This window comes from Somniosus microcephalus, chromosome 4, assembly GCF_052327205.1.
Source record: "Somniosus microcephalus isolate GS21.2 chromosome 4, FLI_Smic_1.0, whole genome shotgun sequence".
Lineage (NCBI taxonomy): Eukaryota > Metazoa > Chordata > Chondrichthyes > Squaliformes > Somniosidae > Somniosus > Somniosus microcephalus.
In genome coordinates, this window is record NC_140990.1 from 136,969,543 (window position 1) to 136,987,271 (window position 17,729).

Here is a 17,729-nt window from a genome sequence, read left to right on the forward strand (position 1 = left end):
TCGCTCTCTCTCTTCCCCCCCAGTCGCTCTCTCTCTTCCCCCCAGTCGCTCTCTCTCTTCCCCCCCAGTCGCTCTCTCTCTTCCCCCCCAGTCGCTCTCTCTCTTCCCCCCCAGTCGCTCTCTCTCTTCCCCCCAGTCGCTCTCTCTCTTCCCCCCCAGTCGCTCTCTCTCTTCCCCCCCAGTCGCTCTCTCTCTTCCCCCCAGTCGCTCTCTCTCTTCCCCCCCAGTCGCTCTCTCTCTTCCCCCCAGTCGCTCTCTCTCTTCCCCCCCAGTCGCTCTCTCTCTTCCCCCCAGTCGCTCTCTCTCTTCCCCCCCAGTCGCTCTCTCTCTTCCCCCCCAGTCGCTCTCTCTCTTCCCCCCAGTCGCTCTCTCTCTTCCCCCCCAGTCGCTCTCTCTCTTCCCCCCCAGTCGCTCTCTCTCTTCCCCCCCAGTCGCTCTCTCTCTTCCCCCCAGTCGCTCTCTCTCTTCCCCCCAGTCGCTCGCTCTCTTCCCCCCAGTCGCTCGCTCTCTTCCCCCCCAGTCGCTCGCTCTCTTCCCCCCCAGTCGCTCGCTCTCTTCCCCCCCAGTCGCTCGCTCTCTTCCCCCCCAGTCGCTCGCTCTCTTCCCCCCCAGTCGCTCGCTCTCTTCCCCCCAGTCGCTCGCTCTCTTCCCCCCCAGTCGCTCGCTCTCTTCCCCCCCAGTCGCTCGCTCTCTTCCCCCCCAGTCGCTCGCTCTCTTCCCCCCCAGTCGCTCGCTCTCTTCCCCCCAGTCGCTCGCTCTCTTCCCCCCCAGTCGCTCGCTCTCTTCCCCCCAGTCGCTCGCTCTCTTCCCCCCAGTCGCTCGCTCTCTTCCCCCCCAGTCGCTCGCTCTCTTCCCCCCCAGTCGCTCGCTCTCTTCCCCCCCAGTCGCTCGCTCTCTTCCCCCCCAGTCGCTCGCTCTCTTCCCCCCCAGTCGCTCGCTCTCTTCCCCCCCAGTCGCTCGCTCTCTTCCCCCCCAGTCGCTCGCTCTCTTCCCCCCCAGTCGCTCGCTCTCTTCCCCCCAGTCGCTCGCTCTCTTCCCCCCCAGTCGCTCGCTCTCTTCCCCCCAGTCGCTCGCTCTCTTCCCCCCCAGTCGCTCGCTCTCTTCCCCCCAGTCGCTCGCTCTCTTCCCCCCCAGTCGCTCGCTCTCTTCCCCCCCAGTCGCTCGCTCTCTTCCCCCCAGTCGCTCGCTCTCTTCCCCCCCAGTCGCTCGCTCTCTTCCCCCCCAGTCGCTCGCTCTCTTCCCCCCCAGTCGCTCGCTCTCTTCCCCCCCAGTCGCTCGCTCTCTTCCCCCCCAGTCGCTCGCTCTCTTCCCCCCCAGTCGCTCGCTCTCTTCCCCCCAGTCGCTCGCTCTCTTCCCCCCCAGTCGCTCGCTCTCTTCCCCCCCAGTCGCTCGCTCTCTTCCCCCCCAGTCGCTCGCTCTCTTCCCCCCCAGTCGCTCGCTCTCTTCCCCCCAGTCGCTCGCTCTCTTCCCCCCCAGTCGCTCGCTCTCTTCCCCCCCAGTCGCTCGCTCTCTTCCCCCCCAGTCGCTCGCTCTCTTCCCCCCAGTCGCTCGCTCTCTTCCCCCCCAGTCGCTCGCTCTCTTCCCCCCCAGTCGCTCGCTCTCTTCCCCCCCAGTCGCTCGCTCTCTTCCCCCCAGTCGCTCGCTCTCTTCCCCCCAGTCGCTCGCTCTCTTCCCCCCCAGTCGCTCGCTCTCTTCCCCCCCAGTCGCTCGCTCTCTTCCCCCCCAGTCGCTCGCTCTCTTCCCCCCAGTCGCTCGCTCTCTTCCCCCCCAGTCGCTCGCATCTCTTCCCCCCCAGTCGCTCGCTCTCTTCCCCCCCCAGTCGCTCGCTCTCTTCCCCCCAGTCGCTCGCTCTCTTCCCCCCCAGTCGCTCGCTCTCTTCCCCCCCAGTCGCTCGCTCTCTTCCCCCCCAGTCGCTCGCTCTCTTCCCCCCCAGTCGCTCGCTCTCTTCCCCCCCAGTCGCTCGCTCTCTTCCCCCCAGTCGCTCGCTCTCTTCCCCCCCAGTCGCTCGCTCTCTTCCCCCCAGTCGCTCGCTCTCTTCCCCGCAGTCGCTCGCTCTCTCTCTTCCAACAACAACATGCCCTCGAAAAAGCCTCGGCACCGCCGGGCACTCCAGCTAGTCTATATATATAAAAGGATACTTCTGTCTGTCATTCCGTCTGTCTGTCTGTCCAGAATTAACTCGAAATTTCTAGAGCGTACCTACACGTGCGTTACGTCGAAAGAAAGCAGACGATTCCAGAACCGTCCTAAGCATATTTACGTTTCGGCCGGACAAAAATTGCGCCCGCGGTATCCAAAAAAGTTCAACATTCCGCTCATTATCCGCTCATTAGCATCGAGTGACGTCGAGGTCGACCAATCATACGGCGGGTTCCTGGCGCGTGCGGCCGGGCCCTCCTACGGTCGAGTGATGGGACAATTGACCAATCCTACGCTTCGGTGACCTGACGGTCCAACAATCGGTGCCTGTGTGGGCGGGCCTTATCGTTCTGAACCGAGGTGAGTCGCCGCCATCTTGATTCCAAACTTTTCCTTTCTTTTTCCCGCTTTCTGCGTGTTTCTTTTCAAATCTACAATTCCAGCAAATAAAAAGTTGCTTTTAAAAGACAAAGGCCTAGAAATTCAGTTGGTTGCGCCAGCCGCTAGCGCCTTAGGAGGAGTAGATGTCGGGCGCTAGGCGGCTAGCCCCAGGGCGCAGCACGATCTGCGCCTCGCCCCAACTTCACTAGAGATTTAGCGGCGGCGCAAAGTCTTTGCGCACGCTCAGCTGCGCGCGCAGATCCTGATGTCATTTCATCGTGCAACGCCCTTTGTGCGCCCCCAACCAGAACTTCAGTCACGCCGCCCCATTGTGCGCCTGGCGCCCCTAGCGACTGTTAGAGTGGAACGGTGCTCAGCCGATGCAGGGCGCGGGGGGCGCTATTTAAAGGGGACTCCCCCTGCCGTATAAGTGGCAGCCATTTTGTGCCAATCCCTCTGTGAGAGACGGATATTTGGAGAGAGACAAAGGCAGAGAGCTTTCTGCTTTGACTCAGCGCTCACACAGGTACTTGTGGCTTCAGGCCAGAGCTTTGCACTCGGATTTCACTTTCAGTGCCATAGCCTTGAGTCGCCACAAAAAATGGGGCTGCAATGGGTGGAAACATTGGCTTTCTGCATTGCATTCAAAGGGATCAGAGACGCCGTGAGAGAGTGCCAGTCATGGCCAGATGGAGATTGGCCAACAGGCGTTGGCACAGGAGGCCTTACCCACCCAGGGTATACAGCCAGCAGTTCTCATATCTGAACATGTCTGAGGAGCAGTGTGTTTGGAGGATGCGATTCAGAAGGGAGGTGGTCACTGAGATCTGCCACCTGCTTTGCAGAGATCTGCAGCCACAGCTGAGGAGCAGGACGTCTCTGTCAGTGGCAGTGAAGGTGACGGTGGCTCTCAACTTCGATGCCACTGGCTCCTTCCAATCCGCTACTGGGGACATTGCCACCATCTCCCAGTTCGCGGAACATTGCTGCATCCGCCAGGTGAACAATGCCCTTTTCAGAAGGAGACGTCAGTACATCTCCTTCCCCATGACCCTGGACAAGCAGCAAGAGCGTGCAATCGGATTTGGAAGAATAGCGGGCTTCCCCATGGTTGAGGGCGTGGAACTGATGAACCAGCAATGGTCAGGCCTTGCTTCAGGGCTGCAGTGTGCAGGGCATGGCAGCCAAACAAATCGGCCCTTCCCCTTTAAGAGCTGACCGGCGCCAGCGTGTCTGCCTTCATTGAGCAAGTCGCCGCACCTGCGCTGCGCCCGTCCTCGGTGTTAGCGCCCCGGATCGCCGGCTTAGCGCCTAATGATAGCCGTGCATCGCCTGTTTTAGCGCAGCAGCAACCTCTTGGGGCGATGCGACTGAATATCGGCGAAGGTGGCGCAACTTTGCGCCGGGCGCAAACTTTAGCGGCCGCCCGACTTTACCACCCCAAAAGTGGCTATACTGAATTTCTAGGACAAATTGTTTTTGAAAAAAGTTAATTAATTTGTAAATCTTTTGTCTAACCTCTATAATTTTCCTACCTTTCACCATTTTTCCAGGCCTCAAAGCCTGGGCGTCTGTTGACCAGCTACGCCCGAGCTAGGCGTGTCCCGTCGCGATCGACAAAAGGCCAGCGATCGCCGCCATCTTTGTGAAGGCTGGAGGGGGCGGGCCTGAGCCGAGTGTCGCCACCGCCGCCATCTTAGTAAAGGCAGGCGGGGCGGGAGTCAGCGTCCGCGTCATCTTCTGCCCGGAGCGCGACTTGAGTCTGGCCGGGCCTCACTCAGTAGGTTGCGCGGCGGTGTCTCTCTGGTCTTGAAGCCGGCTCGGCGGGGACATTGGGAGATCGCGGGGGCGGGACATCGGGAGATCGGGGGGTGGGACATCGGGAGTTCGGGGGACGGGAGATCAGGGACGGGAGATCGGGGGGCGGGACATCGGGGGATCGGGGGGCGGGAGATCGGGGGGTGGCACATCGGGAGATCGCGGGGCGGGACATCGGGAGATCGGGGGGCGGGACATCGGGAGATCGGGGGACGGGACATCGGGGGGGGCGGGAGATCGGGGGGCGGGGCTCGGGGACTCCCCCTCCTCTCCCCCCTCCCCTCACCCTCCTCCCCTTCCTCCCCCCTCCCCCTCCCCTTCCTCCCCCCTCCCCCTCCTCCCCCCTCCCCTTCCCTTCCTCCCTCCTCCCCCCTCCCCTTCCCCCCCTCCCCCCCTTTCTTCCTCCCCCCGCTCCCCCCTTTCCTTCCCCCCCTCTTCCTCCCCCTCCCCCTCCCCCTCCCCCCCTCCCCCTCCCCCCCCTCCCCCTCCCCCTCCCCCTCCCCCTCCCCCTCCCCCTCCCCCTCCCCCTCCCCCTCCCCCTCCCCCTCCCCCTCCCCTTCCTCCCCCCTCCCCCCTCCCCCTCCTCCCCCTTCCTCCCCTCCCCCTCCACTCCCCCCCACCCTCCCCCCTCACCCCCCTCCCCTCCCCCTCCCCCTCCACCCTCCCCCCCCCTCCCCCCTCCCCATCCTTCCCCCCTCCCCCCTTCCCCCCAGTCGCTGTCTCTCTTCCCCCCAGTCGCTCTCTCTCTTCCCCCAGTCGCTCTCTCTCTTCCCCCAGTCGCTCTCTCTCTTCCCCCCAGTCGCTCTCTCTCTTCCCCCAGTCGCTCTCTCTCTTCCCCCCAGTCGCTCTCTCTCTTCCCCCCAGTCGCTCTCTCTCTTCCCCCCAGTCGCGCTCTCTCTTCCCCCCAGTCGCGCTCTCTCTTCCCCCCCCAGTCGCACGCTCTCTCTCTCTCTCTTCCAACAACAACATACCCTCGAAAAAGCCTCGGCACCGCCGGGCACTCCAGCTAGTACTGAATAAATCAGCTTTGTTTCAAACACAGTGTATTTAATAACAACAGAAAATGCTGGAAATACTCAACAGGTCAGGCAGCATCCATGGAGAGAGAAACAGAGTTAACGTTTCAGGTCTGTGACCCTTCGTCAGAACTGGAAAAAGTTAGAGATGTAACAGATTTTAAGCAGGTGCAGAGGCAGGGGAAGGCGGAGGGGAGGAAAGAATAAAAGGGACGGTCTGTGAGAGGGTGGAAGGTAGGAGTGGTGAAATGTTACAAATGGGGATGGCAGAATCATCAGCACCTGCTGCCTGAAAAAATAGGGGCAGACGTTATAGTCTGAAACTGTTGAACTCAATGTTGAGTCCAGAAAGCTGTAATGTGCCTAAACAAAAGATGAGGTGCTGTTGTTCGAGCATCTTTGGAACAGTGTAAGAGGCCGAGGATGGAGAGGTCAGAGTGGGAGTGGAGCGGAGAGTTAAAGTGACAAGCGACCGGAAGCTCGGGGTCACCCTTACAGACTGAATAGAGGTGTTCCGCAAAGCGGTTACCCAATCTGCGTTTGGTCTCCCCAGTGTAGAGGAGACTGCATCGTGAGCACTGAATACAGTATACTAAATTGCAAGAAGTACATGTAAATCGCTGTTTCACCTGGAAGGGGTGTTTGGGGCCCTGGACAGTGGGAAGGGAGGAGGAGGTAAAAGGGCAGGTGTTGCATCTCCTGCGCTTGCACGGGAAGGTACCGTGGGGAGGGGAGGGGCTGTTGCGGGTGATTGAAGAGTGGACCAGGGTGCTGCGGAGGGAGCAGTCCCTTCGGAATGCTGAAAGGGGAGAGGAGGGGAAGATGCATTTGGTGGTGGGATCACGCTGGAGGTGGCAGAAATGGTGGAGGATAATCCGTTGAATGTGGAGGCTGGTGGGGTGAAACTGAGGACAACGGGAACCCTATTGTGGTTCTGGGAGGGAGGGGATGGGGTGGGAGCAGAAGTGCTGGAAATGGAATGGACACAGTTGAGGGCTATGTAGAGGGGAATCCTCAGTTGAGGAAAACGGAAGGCATATAAGCACTAGTATGGAAGGTGGCATCGTCAGAACAGATGCAGCGGACATGAAGAAACTGTGAGGATGGAATAGAGTCCTTACAGCAAGTGGGGTGGGAGGAAATGTTAACTCTGTTTCTCTCGCTCGGATGCTGCCTGACCTGCTGAGTATTTCTAGCTTTTTCTCTCATTATTTCAGGTTTCCAGCATCCACAGTATTTTGCTATTGTACAGTGTATTGAATATTTGATTTCTCCATGATAAGAGGAGACACATTGATGTTCTGTTACCGACTGTTCCAATTTTGGGCATTTCTTACTCTAGTTCATGTAAAATTCTAACAGGACTGGACAGACTAGATGCAGGAAGGATGTTCCCAATGGTGGGGGAGTCCAGAACCAGGTGTCACAGTCTAAGGATAAAGGGTAAGCCATTTAGGACAGAGATGAGGAGGAATTTCTTCACCCAGAGAGTGGTGAACCTGTGGAATTCTCTACCACAGAAGGCAGTAGAGGCCAACTTATTAAATATATTCAAGAAGGAGTTAGATATATTTCTTAAGGCTAAAGGGATCAAGAGGTATGGGGAGAAGGCAGGGATAGGGTACTCATTAAATGGCGGAGCAGGCTCGAGGGGCCGAATGGCCAACTCCTGGTCCTATCTTCTATGTTTCTATGTTTCTACCACATCTAACCCCAAGCTTGTTCCATTTGAGTACATGGCTTGTGGGTGTCGTAGACTGAACTGCAGTGTCCACTCCTTTATAGAACTATCCTGCATAAGATTTGAAATCTGATATTTTCTGTATCATTTAAGCCTTTTTGGATCCGATTTAGTAAAAGTCCTCCACACATATTGCATGTGATCGCCTTGACAACGTTCTGATCTTTGTAATTGTCATTGCTGATTTTGATGGTCTTTGTTTTAATCTCTTGTAACTAACATACCTTGCACTATTTCTTTATGCGAGATAATTGTTTCAAATACTTCCTTTATCAGGTTTTAGCTCCTCCATTGAGCCCTGTCAATAATCTTTGTTTAGGGTTTAGGGGCTGGGATTCGGGTTAGGAGGATTACAACCTTTGAGGTCCTGCTCTTTAATCTGTTACCTAGCTCCCTAAATTCTTGATGCAGGACCTCATCCCACTCCCCCACCCTTTCCTCGTAGCCCTGCCAACATTTCTCCTTCAGGGACTTATCCAATTCCCTTTTGAAAGCCACAGTTGAATCTGCCTCCACCACCCTTTCAGGCAGTGAATTCCAGATCCTACCCACTCACTGTGTAAAAAAGTTTTCCCTCATGTCACCTTTGGTTCGTCTGCCAATTACCTTAATTCTGTGTCCTCTGGTTCTCGACCCTTCCGCCAATGGGAACAACTTCTCTCTCTCTACTCTGTCTAGACCCCTCATGATGTTGAGCAACTCTATCAAATCTCCTCTCAATCTTCTCTGCTCCAAGGAGAACAACCACAGCTTCTCTAGTCTATCCACGTAACTGAAGTCCCTCATCCCTGGAACCATTTTTTCTCAACAAAACGTTTCCGCACCCTCTTGAAGTCCTTCACATCCTTCCTAAAGTGTGGTACCCAGAATTGGACACAGTACTCCAGTTGAGGTCATAAGAACATAAGAAATAAGAGCAGGAGTAGGCCATACGGCCCCTCGAGCCTGCTCCGCCATTCAATAAGATCATGGCTGATCATCGACCTCAACTCCACTTTCCTGCCCGGTCTCCATATCCCTTGATTCCCCTAGAGTCCAAAAATCTATCTATCTCAGCCTTGAATATATTCAAAGACTCAGTATTCACAGCCCTCTGGGGCAGAGAATTCCAAAGATTCACAACCCTCTGAGTGAAGAAATTCCTCCTCATCTCGGTCTTAAATGGCCGACCCCTTATCCTGAGACTATGCCCCCTAGTTCTAGACACTCCAGCCAGGGGAAACAACCTCTCAGCATCTAGTATGATAGCAAAATACTGCAGATGCTGGAAATCCGAAATAACAACAGAAAATGCTGGAAAAACTCAGCATCTACCCTGTCAACCCGTTCAGAATCTTGTATGTTTCAATGAGATCACCTCTCGTTCTTCTAAATTCCAGAGAGGTCGGACCAGTGTTTTCTAAAAGATCATCATAACTTTCTTGCGGTTTTACTCTATGCCTCTATTTATGAAGCCCAGGATCCTGTATGCTTTTTAATTGCTTTCTCAACCTGCCCTGACACCTTCAATGATTTGTACACATAAACCCCCAGGTCTCTCTGTTCAGGCACCCCCTATAGAATTGTACCTTTTAGTTTATATTGCCTCTCCTCGTTCTTCCTACCAAAATGTAGAGGTTAACTAATTGCACCCAGCCAGATTCTTTTCCTTCTGGAGAGAAGGGGAGACACAAAATCCCAGATGATGTAATGCATTTTGATTTTAGACAGTAAAGATGAAGGGAGAGTGTGTAGAATGGGGAATTTACAGCTTAGGTGGGACATGGGGGGAAAGGATGTTGTATAGAAACTAGATTTGTCTGTTCTGAATTTCTATCCTGTTGTAAACACCATATGATGGTATTAGAAGGGGAGGATCTGCAGATGAAAACAATCCAAACATTGCGTCAAGATCTGACAGATTCATCACCTGAATATCATCGGCCTTCGGATATAGAAGGAATAAGCACCAATCACAGCGGGGAGAAACAGAACACATGTTCTGTGCCTGGATCCACTTTTAACAAATCGTCTAGTCTGTGAGACTCGTGCGCCCAGCTGAATGAACAGTGTAAATGTGGGGAATGTGGGAACGGATTCAGTTGCCCGTCTGAGGTGCAAACTCATCGCAACAGTCACACCGGGGAGAGGCCGTTCACCAGCTGATTGTGGATAGGGAGTCACTCGCTTATCTCATCTATTCTCACCCTAACTTATTCATAAGGGGGCAAATCCATTCACTGCTCTGTATGTGTTAATTAAGGAGTCAATTACTGCTGTAAGGAGGGATGATATATTAACAGGTTCTTCTCATGAGGCCATATGGGTAGAACTTAAGAACAAAAATGGGGCAAGCATTTTGCTGGGAGTGTACTATAGGCCCCCAAACAGTCAGGGGGAGATAGAGGAACAGATATGTTGGCAAATCTCAGAGAAGTGTGCAAATAATAGGGTAATAATAGTGGGTGATTTCAACTTCCCCAATATTAACTGGGATAGTCAGAGTGTGAAAGGCTTAGAGGATGCAGAATTCTTAAAGTGCATCCAGGAGAGCTTTTTGAGCCAGCATGTAGAAAGTCCTACACGAGAGGGGGTGGTACTGGACCTAATTCTAGGGAATGTGGCCGGGCAAGTGGTAGAAGTGTTAGTAGGTGAGCACTTTGGTGACAGTGACCACAATTCGGTGAGATTTAAGGTAGTCATGGAAAAGGACAGAGATGGACCGGAAATAAAGGTTCTAAATTGGGGGAAGGCCGGTTTTAATATGATAAGGCAGGATCGGGCCAAAGTGGACTGGGATCAGCTACTTGTAGGAAAATGAACATCGGAGCAATGGGAGTCTTTCAGAAAGGAAATTGAGAGAGTACAATGGCAAAATGTTCCCGTAAAGGTCAAGGGTGGGACCAACAAGCCCAGGGAACCTTGGATGTCAAGGGATATACGAGAATGGGTTAGGAAAAAAAGGGGGGCTTTTGGCAGATACAAAGGACTAAAGACAGAGGAAGCCCTAGAGGAGTATAAAAAGTGCAGGCGGATACTTAAAAAAGAAATTAGGAGAGCGAGGAGGGGCCATGAAATAACACTGGCGAGCAAAATAAAGGAAAATCCTAAGGTGTTTTATAAGTATATTAAGGGCAAGAGGATAACTAGGGAAAGAGTAGGGCCCATTAGGGACCAAAGTGGCAATCTGTGTGTGGAGCCAGAAGATGTAGGTGGGGTTTTAAATGAATGTTTTGCATCTGTGTTCACTATGGAGAAGGACGATGTAGACATAGAAATTGGGCAGGGGGACGGTGATATACTTGAACATATTAGCATCGAGAGGGAGGAGGTACTAGCGGTTTTAGCAGGCTTAAAAGTGGATAAATCCCCAGGCCCGGACGAGATGTATCCCAGGCTGCTGTGTGAGGCAAAGGAGGAGATTGCAGGGGCTCTGACACAAATTTTCAGAACCTCTCTGGCCACAGGGGATGTGCCAGAGAACTGGAGAACAGCTAACGTAGTACCATTATTCAAGAAGGGTAGTAGGGATAAACCAGGGAAATACAGGCCAGTGAGCCTAACATCAGTGGTAGGGAAATTATTGGAAAAAATTCTGAGGGACAGAATTAGTCTCCACTTGGAGAGGCAAGGATTAATCAGGGATAGTCAGCATGGCTTTGTCAAGGGAAGATGATGTCTGACTAACTTGATTGAATTATTCGAGGGGGTGACTAGGTGTGTGGATGAGGGTAGTGCAGTGGATGTGGGTTACATGGATTTCAGTAAGGCTTTCGATAAATTCCTGCATAGGAGACTGGTCAAGAAGGTAAGAGCCCATGGGATCCAGGGTGCCTTGGCATATTGGATCCAAAACTGGCTGAGTGGCAGAAGGCAGAGGGTGATGGTGGAAGGTTGTTTCTGTGACTGGAAGCCTGTGTCCAGTGGGGTACCTCAGGGATCGGTGCTGGGTCACTTGCTGTTTGTGGTCTACATTAATTATTTGGATGTGAATGTAAAAGGTATGATCAGTAAGTTCGCGGATGACATGAACATTGGTGGGGTGGTAAATAGCGAGGAGGGTAGCCTCAGGCTACAGGACGATATAGATGGGTTGGTCAGATGGGCGGAACAGTGGAAAATGGAATTTAACCCTGAAAAGTGTGAGGTGATGCATTTTGGAAGGACTAACCAGGCAAGGGAATACACAATGAGTGGTAAGACCCTAGGAAAGACAGAGGGTCAGAGGGACCTTGGTGTACATGTACATAGATCCCTGAAGGCAGCAGAGCAGGTGGATAAGGTGGTTAAAAAGGCATATGGGATACTTGCCTTCATTAGCCGAGGCATAGAATATAAGAGCAGGGAGGTTATGATGGAGCTGTACAAAACGCTGGTGAGGCCACAGCTGGAGTACTGTGTGCAGTTCTGGTCGCCTCACTATAGGAAGGATGTGATTACTTTGGAGAGGGTGCAGAGAAGATTCACCAGGATGTTACCTGGAATGGAACGCCTCAGCTATGAAGAAAGACTAAACAGGCTGGGGTTGTTTTCCTTGGAGCAGAGAAGGCTGAGGGGGGACCTGATTGAGGTGTACAAAATTATGAGGGGCATAGATAGGGTAGATAGAAAGGAACTTTTCCCCTTAGTAGAGGGGTCAATAACAAGGGGGCATAGATTCAAGGTAAGGGGCAGGAGGTTTAGAGGGGATTTGAGGAGGAACTTTTTCACCCAGAGGGTGGTTGCAATCTGGAACTCACTGCCTGAAAGGGTGGTAGAGGCAGGAACCCTCACAACATTCAAGAAGCATTTGGATGAGCACTTGAAATGCCACAGCATACAAGGCTACGGACCAAATGCTGGAAAATGGGATTAGATTAGACAGGGCCTGATGGGCGGCGGAGACATGATGGGCCGAAGGGCCTCTTTCTGTGCTGTATAACTATGACTCTATGACTCTATGTGGAAAGTGATTCAATCGATCATCCCATTTACTGACACAGTAGCACAGTCACACCGGAGAGAGACTGTTTAGATACTTCACGTGTGGAAAGGGACTCACTGGAAGGTTCCAACTGTTGACACTCCAGAGGGTCCACATTGAGAACAGTTGCTGTAAATACTCTGACTGTGAGAAAAGCTTTCAACCTTCAAAGCAGCTGATGCTGGAGAGAGGCTGTTTCAATATCCTGTGTGTGGGAAGAAATTCACCCCACCTGCTGAGACTCCAGTGAGTTCACATGTGACTGCAGGGGTTTGGATTCTGTTAATCAGATCCAGGACAGAACTATTGCAGAGTGCTCGTGCACTTGAGTTTCAGTGTGAATTATTAATGAATTTTCTCTCAATGGGGTCACAGAAACGTATTCTCCATTCACTAATTGAGGCTTTCAATGGCGGGTTTGTTGCCCAGAATGCTCTGCGGGGGAGAATGTGCCCCATTCACACAGGAGGAGCACAGAGCACAGTGCGCAGGCGCAGCGCCCTCCTGTATGTAGAGCATGCGTAGTGTCATTGTGATCCGGGACGGCGAGTACGACAAGCGCACAAAGGCTGCAGATGCGATTTACGCCGATTAGGAATCAGCGGGGCGCAGGAAGGTAATGCATCCGGCGGGTGGATTTCATAAGCATCTGGTGTAGGCCGCAAGCCCTAAATGAGAACCTACAGGTTCCGCGTTTCCAGCTCGGAGGCTTTTTCCCAGGAGCAGGCCCAGTTTAACGGCAGCCATCTTTGTAAAGGACAGCTGAGGGTTTGTGCGTCGCCATCTTGTTTGATGCTGTGATAGATTGCGTGCATCTTTGTAAAGGAAGAGAACAAATTGTTGGAGATACTCAGCAGGCCAGGCAGCATCTGTGAAGAGAGAAACAGAGTTAACGTTTCAGGTCGATGACCTTTCGTCAGAACTGGAAAAAAGGAACCACCAGTGGGCGGGGCTTTAGGGTCCCAGTGAGTGTGGAACTGAACCCAGCCAGAGTCAGCACCTTCAGGCGTGGAGAGGGAGGGGAACCAGTGAGTGTAGAACTGAACCCAGCCAGAGTCAGCACCTTCAGGGGAGGAGAGGGAGGGGAACCAGTGAGTGTGGAACTGAACTCAACCAGAGTCAGCACCTTTATACAGTCATGATGGCACAGAGGAGGCCATTCGGCCCATCGAGTCCGTGCCTGCTCTCTGTACAGCAATCCATTCAATCCCATTCCCCTGCTCTATCCCCATAGCCCTGCAAGTTTATTTCCCTCAAATGCCTATCCAGTCTCCCCTTGAAAATATTAAGCGTCTCCGCTTCCACCACTTCCATTGGCAGCGAGTTCGAGGTCATCACCACTCGCTGTGTAAAAATGTTTTTCCTCACATCCCCCTGTATCTCTTGCCCAAAACCTAAATCTGTATCCCCTCGTCCTTGTACCATCAACTGGTGGGAACAGCCTTTCCCCGTCTAGCCTATCCAAACCCATCATAATCTTGTACACCTCTATCAAATCACCCCTCAACCTCCTTTGCTCTAATGAAAACAAATCCAGCTTCTCCAACATGTCCTTGTAGCTAAGATCCTCCATCCCCGGAACCATTCTGGTAAATCTCCTCTGCATCCTCTCAAGGGCCTTCACATCCTTCCGAAAGTGTGGTGACCAGAACTGGACGCAATACTCCAGTTGTGGAATAACCAGCGCTTTTTAAAGGTTGAGCATAATGTCTCTACTTTTGTACTGAATACCTCTATTTATTAAGCCCAAGATCCCATATGCTTTGTTAACCACTCTCTCAATATGTCCTGCCACCTTCAGGGACCTATGCACATTAACTCCCAGGTCCCTCTGTCCCTGCACACTCTTTAAAACTGTGCCATTAAGTGTATATTACCTCTCCCTGTTCCTTCTGCCAAAATGCATCACCTCACACTTCTCTGTATTAAATTCCATCTACCACTTGTCTGCCCATTCTGCTAGCCTTTCTATGTCCTGTTGCAGTCAATTGGTATCATCATCACTGTTTGCCACACCCCCAAGTTTGGTGTCATTGGCAAATTTAGAAATTCTACTCTGTATTCTAATATCCAGGTCATTTATATATATATCTCAAAAAAAGCAGTGGCCCCAGTACTGCCCCTTGGGGAACACCACTGTCTACCATCCTCCAGTCTGAAAAACAGCCATTTACCACAACTCGCTGTTTTCTGTCCTTGAGCCAATTCCTTATCCAAGCTGTCACTGACCCACCTATTCCATGAGCCTCAATTTTGTTAACAATTCTTCTATGTGGTACTTTGTCAAACGCCTTCCTAAAATCCATGTAGACAACATCCACTGCATTCCCTTCATCAATCCTCTCTGTTAGTTCATCAAAAAATTCAGTTAGATTAGTCAAACACGATCTGTCTTTTAGAAACCCGTGTTGCCTTTCCTTAATTAGCATAAACCTCTCCAAATGCCCGTTAATTTTTTTCCTTGATTATTGTTTCTAAAACTTTACCCACCACTGATGTAAAACTGACCGGCCTGTAGTTACTAGGATTGTCCTTACACCCTTTCTTGAACAATTGTGTCACATTTGCCACTTTGCAATCCTCAGGCACCTCCCCCAAATCTAGGGAAGATTGGAAAATTAGGGCAAGCCTTTCCGCTATCTCCTTCCCCAATTCCCTTAGCAACCAGGGATGCAAGCCATCTGGTATTTGATTCAAACTCCCCACACTTCGGATTTCTCACCATCTATCCTGAAGGCGCTGGTAAAAGCTAAGCACATGGTTAACATCCCGCACAATTGTAACAGAAGAGCCCAGAGCTGGGCCCCCCTTCTACAGTCACAGGATTGGAATCCCCATGTACAGTCCCAGTGTTAGAATCCCCATGTACAGTCCCAGGATTGGAATCCCCATGTACAGTCCCAGGGTTAGAATCCCCATGTACAGTCCCAGGGTTGGAATCTCCATTTACAGTCCCAGGGTTGGAATCCCCATGTACAGTCCCAGGGTTGGAATCCCCATGTACAGTCCCAGGGTTGGAATCCCCATGTACCGTCCCAGGGTTGGAATCCCCATGTACAGTCCCAGGGTTGGAATCCCCATGTGCAGTCCCAGGGTTGGAATCCCCATGTGCAGTCCCAGGGTTGGAATCCCCATGTGGAGTCCCAGGGTTGGAATCCCCATGTGCAGTCCCAGGGTTGGAATCCCCATGTACAGTCCCAGGGTTGGAATCCCCATGTACAGTCCCAGGGTTGGAATCCCCATGTGCAGTCCCAGGGGTGGAATCCCCATGTACAGTCCCAGGGTTGGAATCACCATGTGCAGTCCCGGGGTTGGAATCACCATGTGCAGTCCCAGGGTTGGAATCCCCATGTACAGTCCCAGGGTTGGAATCCCCATGTGCAGTCCCAGGGGTGGAATCCCCATGTACACACAGTGTAAAAGATTATCGTTTTAGGAACAAGTATTTCTGTAGAGGCTTTCAAACCATTTTTTATATACAGATTTTTTTTAATTCATTCAATGTGGGTGCCACTAGCAAGGCCAGCAGATATTGCCAGTCCCCAGTTGCCCGTTGAGAAGGTGATGCTGGGCCTTCTTCTTGAACCTCTGCAGTCCGTGTGGTGAAGGTACTCTCAGAATGCTGTTAGGTGAGGAGTTCCAGGATTTTCACCCAGCGACGATGTAGGAATGGCGATATATGCCCAAGTCAGGATAGTGTGTGACTTGGAGGGGAACTGGGAGGTGATGGTGTTCCCGTACACCTGCTGCCCTTGTCCTTCTAGGTGGTGGAGGTCGCATGTTTGGGAGGTGCTGTCAAAGTTCTAGTCGAGTTGCAGATGTATAAAGTTGTTCTCCTTCACCCCTCCCCCTCCCACCTCGCGCTCTCTCTCCTCCCATAGAGGCCAGAGTCTTGTGTAAGCCCAGACCGGGTGGCAGGATCCCTTCCCTGAAGGACATTAGTGAACCAGTTGGGTTTTTACGACATTCTGGCAGCTTTCATGGTCACTTTTTTCTAGTGCCGGCCCCACAGATTCCCAGATTCATTCAGCTCAATTTCACAACCTGCCTTTGTGTTTTTGTGGGTTCTCTCTCACCCTCCCTTTTTCCTGTTTTAAATTCATTTTGCAGGGTATTAAAAGGGGAGGATTTGCAGACGGGAAACTCAAACCAAACATCACTTCAATATCTGACTCAGTCGCTCAATTCATCCTGACCTTTGAGCATGGAAGCAGAAAGCACAGTTCAGAGCGGGGAGAAACCGTACACGTGCTCTGTGTGTGGACGAGGCTTCAGCCGATCCTCTGACCTGTCGAGTCACAAGCACAGTCACACCGAGGGGAGGCCGTTCACCTGCTTTGAGTGTGGGAAGGGATTCACTAATTCATCCCACCTGCTGAATCACCAGCGACTTCACACCGGGGAGAGGCCGTTCACCTGCTCCGTGTGTGGGAAGGGATTCACTCAGTCATCCCACCTGCTGACACACCAGCGAGTTCACACTGGGGAGAGGCCATTCACTTGCTCTGAGTGTGGAAAGGGATTCACTCGGTCATCCGACCTGCTGACACACCAGCGAGTTCACACTGACGAAAGACCTTTTAAATGCCCGGTCTGTGGAAAGTGTTATAAAAGTTCCGGGGAACTGACGTGTCATCAGCGTGTTCACACTGACAAGAGACCATTCAGGTGCTCTCACTGCGGGACTGGGTTCAGGCAATCATCTCACCTCACTCTACACCAGCGCACTCACACCAGGGAGAGGCCGTTCACTTGCTCTGAGTGTGGAAAGGGATTCATTCAGTCATCCACCCTGCTGAGACACCAGCGAGTTCACACCGGGGAGAGGCCGTTCACCTGCTCTGACTGTGGGAAGGGATTCACTCAGTCATCCACCCTGTTGAGACACCAGCGAGTTCACACCGGGGAGAGGCCGTTCACCTGCTCTGACTGTGGGAAGGGATTCACTCAGTTATCCACCCTGCTGCAGCACCAGCGAATTCACACTGGGGAGAGACCGTTCACCTGCTCTGAGTGTGGGAAGGGATTCACGAGTTCATCCGACCTTCTGAAACACCAGCGAGTTCATACTGGGGAGAGGCCGTTCACCTGCTCTGAGTGTGGGAAGGGATTCACTTGGTCATCCAACCTGCGGAAACACCAGCGAGTTCACAAGTGACTGCAGGGGTTGGATTCTGCTGTTATTGCTGCTGTTATCACATCCCGGACTGAATCATGTTCACACTGACAGTTGAGGTTTGTTTCTGCTGATGTTAATAACCCTTGTAACTCGGCTGGAGTTTAAATTTCTGGATATATGTCAAATAAATCAGCTTTGCTTTAAATACATTGTTGTGGATTTTTGTCATTCCTACCTGAGTGTTTAGCATCACCTGGCTGGAGCTCTGAAAGGACAATCTGGGGGGAGGATCGTACGGCGGGGACAGAACTACAGCCTGGACACAGTCCTTCAGGGCCACACTGAGCGGGGCAAACGGCACTTTGGTCTTTCTCGTCTCTCTTCACTGAAAGGAAAGTTGCCGGGCAGATTAAGAACATAAGAAAAGATCATAAGAATTAGGAGCAGGAGTCGGTCACACGGCCCCTCGAGCCTGCTCCGCCATTCAACAAGATCATGGCTGATCATCCACCTCAACTCCACTTTCCCGCCCGATCTCCATATCCCTTGATTCCACTAGAGTCCAAAAATCTA

General features: G+C 52.4%; 1 protein-coding gene across 2 annotated transcripts; it reads left to right on the plus strand.

The window, feature by feature from the left end:
• Positions 1-2,207: 2,207 nt before the first annotated feature.
• LOC147119827 (uncharacterized) lies at positions 2,208-17,361 on the plus strand. Of its 2 annotated transcripts, none has more exons than XM_085985275.1 (2): positions 2,208-2,499; positions 16,148-17,361. In XM_085985275.1, exon 2 carries the CDS (start codon positions 16,242-16,244, stop codon positions 17,193-17,195), a length of 954 nt encoding a protein of 317 aa, XP_085841401.1. In that variant the 5' UTR covers positions 2,208-2,499; positions 16,148-16,241; the 3' UTR covers positions 17,196-17,361. The 2 variants fall into 2 exon arrangements, with proteins under 2 accessions (XP_085841401.1, XP_085841400.1); XM_085985274.1 differs by lacking the exon at positions 2,208-2,499 and adding an exon at positions 12,534-12,653.
• Positions 17,362-17,729: the final 368 nt, after the last annotated feature.